Source organism: Neltuma alba, unplaced genomic scaffold, assembly GCF_004799145.2.
Source record: "Neltuma alba isolate B1F8T4 unplaced genomic scaffold, ASM479914v2 tig00011128_pilon, whole genome shotgun sequence".
Lineage (NCBI taxonomy): Eukaryota > Viridiplantae > Streptophyta > Magnoliopsida > Fabales > Fabaceae > Neltuma > Neltuma alba.
Window position 1 is genome coordinate 123,917 of NW_021635864.1, and position 5,569 is coordinate 129,485.

Below are 5,569 nucleotides of genomic sequence, written 5' to 3' on the forward strand. Positions count from 1 at the left end.
TAAGGCTTCTAACTGTTGCTCTAATCAGGCTGAAGGGAACTGTTCTCCTATGGCCCAAATACACTCAAAATTCTCTTTTTAATCCCAAATATAAAAGTTACTAACAGAGTCCTTTTTTTCATCCTAAACATGAAATCTCAGTTCACTTCATTTCTTATATTTATTTTTTTTGCCCTCAAACTATCTATATCCATGCTTCCTCACCAATTGTAGCAATCAAATTCAAACAGTTACAAAGACATTTGTTACCCAGAAATATTTTAGCAACATCCGATTCCTTATTTTACAACTAATTACGTCCCTTTTCACATAGTCAGATTGGTTAAACAGCTATTACATTAAAAACTGAATAATAAGTATTATACAAACTAGGGTCAAGTTACCGAAGCCTTGTCAAACTATAGGCACTGCCGAGCTAAAAACAAATAACATTAAAGGATAAAAATCAAATTACATTATCGAAGGATCATCACAAATATTAAATACATAAAAAAGACTAAAATATAAGATGATGTCATCATCATCAATACTTGGAAAGTAAGAATCACCAGCAACCAACCGCATGAACCTAAACTTACATCAAACAGTAAAATCTTTTCTTTTTTTTTGGGGGAAACCACAGACAAAAGCGTCATTCACAAGAATTACGCGTGAATCGAATGATGATAATAGAGAAGCACCAAAGCCACACACATGCTTCTCACCCAAACCACAAGCAAACCACAGCTTTTCAGCCTGAATCAGACGCTCTTCAAGTATATTTGGCATAGCGATCCGTCAGCCATAATGAATCGAACCAAAACAATGATTTTGCACGTCATCGGCAACGTAAAAATGCTTTTGACAAAGACAGTAAAAAGTAAAAACCAATCGTGATCAGCTAGAATAAAGATAAATTATGCTTCCTTCACCCAACACCAATTATCAGTCCCATAAAGTGCAAGATCATTGGCTAAAATAAATAAACAAAATAGTAAAATCGAAAGTGAGGGAAGGGGGAAGGGAAGACATTTGTGATTTGTCAGATGAACAGGTGCTTGAGCATTCACTAACGCTATATATAGAATGAGGGTATGACAACTGACAAGGCAGCAACGCACGAGAGAATTCCGCTTCAATTAACCTGAGTTTCCAAGGTAATTGAACCAATTCTCTCCATCTCCATCTCCAATTTTGTTTTTGGCGGAATCAAATGCCTGAGAATTGAATAGTTGTCTTGTCTCACGAGGCCAAGCCCGTTGTCTTACAAATGGGACACAGATTCTTATGCATTAGCCACTGTTTGATACAGCCTGTGTGGTAATCATGCCCGCAATCAAGGGTTCCTATATCATCTCCATCATTATACTCCTCCTGCACATGATACAATCAAGTGATTAAGAATTGCGTCGGTGATTATGGATATAAAAGAAGCAAAGAAGTTGAGACAGCCAGGTTCACCTGACAGACACAGCACGGTTCTGCCTCAAGTTTAGATCCTTTTTCAACTGAATACTTCTTCTGTTTCAAAAGTTTCATTACAGTTTCTTCACTCAACCCAGTACTCACATTTCCAATTCGCTCCTCTAGAGCCAGCAACTCCTATAAAATGAAGTGGCAACTTGAATATTAGAAGGAATTAAATACAGCAGAGATTACACAAGGAGGAAAACAAATGTCATGTCAAATATTCCTACCTCGTAAGACATGTTATCAACATCAAGACGCATATCTCTGTGTCGATCATGAATATCAGCCATTCCAGAAAAGACTGACTGATCAAGAATCATAACATCCTGTGACAAAGTCAAGGCATAGATATTACATGGCTAATTTAATAGCTCACTGCCTACCTGAATGAAATGATGAACAGATAAAGACCACACTGCATGTGTGGGGGCCCAGGCAACTTCCCCAGTGGGGGGAAAAAAAAAACACAAATTTATTAGCCCATCCAAATATGCTTGCATCTTAAGAGGGAGGAAACACTTCACATGATTATTTCTATGTTCTATGCAGGAAAGCAAAGTTTATGTTCATATTTTAGCATTTTTTGACTCTTCTACAGCATTTACTTCAAATAATCCCTTCACTCGTGACAAATATGATTAGGCCACAAAGGCAAGAAAACCACATCAACATAATGATTGTTGACAGTACAAGCAATCATATCTTATACATTACAACTTAATCAGATATCAACCAGATTTGAAGACAAACACTACTGAAAGCTAAAAGAGAATTAGTCAAAAAAGAAAAAGGATGTCTAATCAAAATATGGAGTTTGTCAACCCACCCAATTAATTTATGAAAACTAACCTCAAATCGCAGGCCTCCACCCCTTCGCATGAGGCCCAAAACATTACGGAGCTGCATAACAAAAGGGCAAAGAAAATGTAAGGTGCAAGAGAAAAATATTCAGAGATGTAAGTTAGACATTGTAATTGCCTAGGTATAAAGAACAGACAGCTCCAAATCAATCGCCCATGTCAATTAGACAGGGAAATGGAAATGTTCCATGCAAGCAGTAAGAGGGCTTAAGACTTGAAAATCAATTATGTAACTTTCTAAAACAACACTGCTTGTTTTCAGACTTGTTTTGATCACCAGAAATCATTGCTATTACACGTTGATATGTTCAGAAGTCTACCTCATCCCCACTCTGGGGTTTCCCAAAAACTCAGCCTAAATTTACTTTTTGACGGTATTGGCAGAGCAAGCTGAATACATTGAATTTGACAAATACAGATTTTTAAAAGGTCAGTTCCCTCTAAAACACTTTTTGAAAAAGACTTGCTAAACTTTTTATGTTAAAAACACCAAATCATCCAAGTTCCTCCACGCCTTCAATGCTATGTCAAAGCAAAAATCTTTCCCTGCAGTGAAAAATAAGAAATCATTGAAAACATGAACATAAGAAAGGGAAGAGTCAAATACAGACCTCAGATACTAGTCTACTACTACTTCCTTCACCAGCAGCAGCCAAACTTCGCAATGAATAAGGTATTCCAAATTCAGCGTCACCTTGCCTCTCCATCCACAAAGATCTTGGGTGTGATGAATGATGTCCTTGGCCACCAGCCCCAGAAGATGGCACCCTTGCTTCAGATGAAGCACTAGGACCAGAGCGCAAGGAATGATTATTGCTTGGATTTTGACTTCCAGCGGTCTCAGGAGGAGGAGAAAACAATGATCGACGAACATATTCAGACAATCTACGTGGATATTGTGGAGGATTAGGACGAGAAACCCATGCGAGGCAGATGACTGATTGATAGCTGAATTTGATCCAGCCCGTGAAGAAGAAGCAACATTTCCAGACATGCTTAAATTTGTGCTACCTGAAGCTCTAGTTGTTGGATTTCGGACAATATTTCTTAAATCAGTTGCAGGTACGAACACTGGGCGATCAAAAATGTTTCTAGAAATACTTCTTGAGCTTGATTCTTCCTGTGGTTGGTTATCCCTCTCTGCACAAAGGATTGGGCTTGATGATTGGCTGTTGCTTGAACTAGAACTACCATTCCATCGTAATGATTGCATATTCCTTGGCAAAGAAGGAACATGGATCACAAGGGGCTGGCTTTGAGGAATTACATTATCTACCATTGGTGCTGCCCTCAAGTCCAGGGAGTTATCAACAGGCGGGAACCTATGTGACATTGACGAGGTTGACATACTAGAATGCCTAATCACACTCCCAGTAGAGAATGCAGGGGGAGGAATTGAATCTTGCAGGCCTGAAGGACTTATCCTCAAACGGAGATTCCTGTGGAAGCTTCCAGTGCTCCCCACATCATTTGAATCAGGAAGGTTTTCAGGGGTTTCATCCCCCATTCCCAGCCCAAGTCTAGCATTTACTTGCTCAGATGAAGCAGATCTACTTAAACTGCTCCCAGCATTATCCTGAGTTGGAAGAGTGTTCCAAGCACTACTTTCTGCATGCTGACTAGAACTAGAACTTCCACCATCCAAAGATGGTCCGACATTTTCTTCAACGGCCTTTCTTTTACAAGATGCACGGCACACATCTAGAGAACAACCCGACCTAGCATCAGTGCCTTCTAGCACAAAGCTGTTATTTCCAGGAGGAGGAGGAAAAGGACCAGAAACAATGCCAGGTGGAACATGCTCGTTTACTGATCCACTAGATTTGTGCAAGTTCGGATGCTCCAAAAGCTGGCTGTTATCACCACCAACATCTGCCAAGCCAGCATTTAAGTTGAGATTCGGTGACATGTGAGAACCGGAGTTGTGCATATATGTGGGACTGGAATTAACATTGTCAGCCGAAAGAGAGGAAAAGGACCAGAAACAATGCCAGGTGGAACATGCTCGTTTACTGATCCACTAGATTTGTGCAAGTTCGGATGCTCCAAAAGCTGGCTGTTATCACCACCAACATCTGCAAGCCAGCATTTAAGTTGAGATTCCGGTGACATGTGAGAACGGAGTTGTGCATATATGTGGGACTGGAATTAACATTGTCAGCCGAAAGAACAAAGTTGGCTCAAAGTGCCTTCCTTCTTGCTCTTGGACCAGCTGCAGCACTAGCACTAATTGGAGATGTCCATCCAAGTTCTCTTTTCTGCAGATTGTTGTTGATTTTCACTCTGGGTATTACTAGAACTGGCTCACCTAAGCTCCATCCACTTGAATTCTGCCATTCATGGCTTATAGAATTATATATGGTGGGTTCATATCGTTCAAAGGAAGTAAATACTCAGGTATATTAGTATCATTATCAGCAGGATTCCGCATATTATTCCAGCAAATTTGCTGATCCACAGTAGGATTACTTGATGTGGATCCACAATTGAATTCTAAGGTTTCAGGCAAGGAACCAATTGCACCCCTCTGGCCTTGCATTGGGGCAGCACTAAAAGATACTCTAAACAATGTGGGTGAATATGTATCGAGAACCTCAACAATGAAGCACACTGTGCATCAAGTTTGCCAGATCTGTACAACAAAGCAAAGGAATGATCATTAGGCATTGAAAAACAGAACAAATCTTAACCAATTCACTATCACCAACAAGAATTTATAATCACATGCAAAATAATCGCTGCCAGCTCAAGCAAAGCAAAGGAATGATCATTAGGCATTGAAAACAGACAAATCTTAACCAATTCACTATCACCAACAAGAATTTATAAATCACATGCAAAATAATCGCTGCCAGCTCAAGCAACTTGTGATGCAATTTTAACCCATGAAAGCATTCACAAGCACAAGCACAGATATTCTCCTGAAGAGCTCAAGTGAGGTGTAGCCATTTGGTAAAGCATCACAAATTGGATTGTTTCTTTATGCCAAGACCATTTCACAGGAAAAAGCCCCTCCAAAAGGGCATGTGTAAAACTTGTAATGCTTCTTAGTATAATTGAGATTAATCATGCAAGCTGATAATGAATTATATGTATGCACTTTATCATATCTATTATTTGACAAGATGCAGCAACAGTATAAATCTCAGAGCAGCCTAGAGGTAAGGTACTCCTCAACATAAGATGTTACTGGCATCCGTTAGTAAATTGTCAAATATCAACCACTTCCCGGCTCATATGTATAATGTAGCTTATGTATA

The 5,569-nt window shown here is 39.5% G+C and overlaps 1 protein-coding gene across 1 annotated transcript; it reads right to left on the minus strand.

Annotated features, from left to right (window-relative positions):
• Window positions 1-855: 855 nt before the first annotated feature.
• On the minus strand, window positions 856-4,936 carry LOC114761647 (probable E3 ubiquitin-protein ligase RHG1A). The gene is given in 9 exon segments (XM_028951061.1): window positions 856-1,353; window positions 1,441-1,581; window positions 1,677-1,775; window positions 2,299-2,349; window positions 2,921-3,237; window positions 3,240-4,282; window positions 4,484-4,506; window positions 4,508-4,665; window positions 4,668-4,936. Coding segments are annotated over 9 exon segments (2,145 nt in total). The 5' UTR covers window positions 4,849-4,936; the 3' UTR covers window positions 856-1,221.
• Window positions 4,937-5,569: the final 633 nt, after the last annotated feature.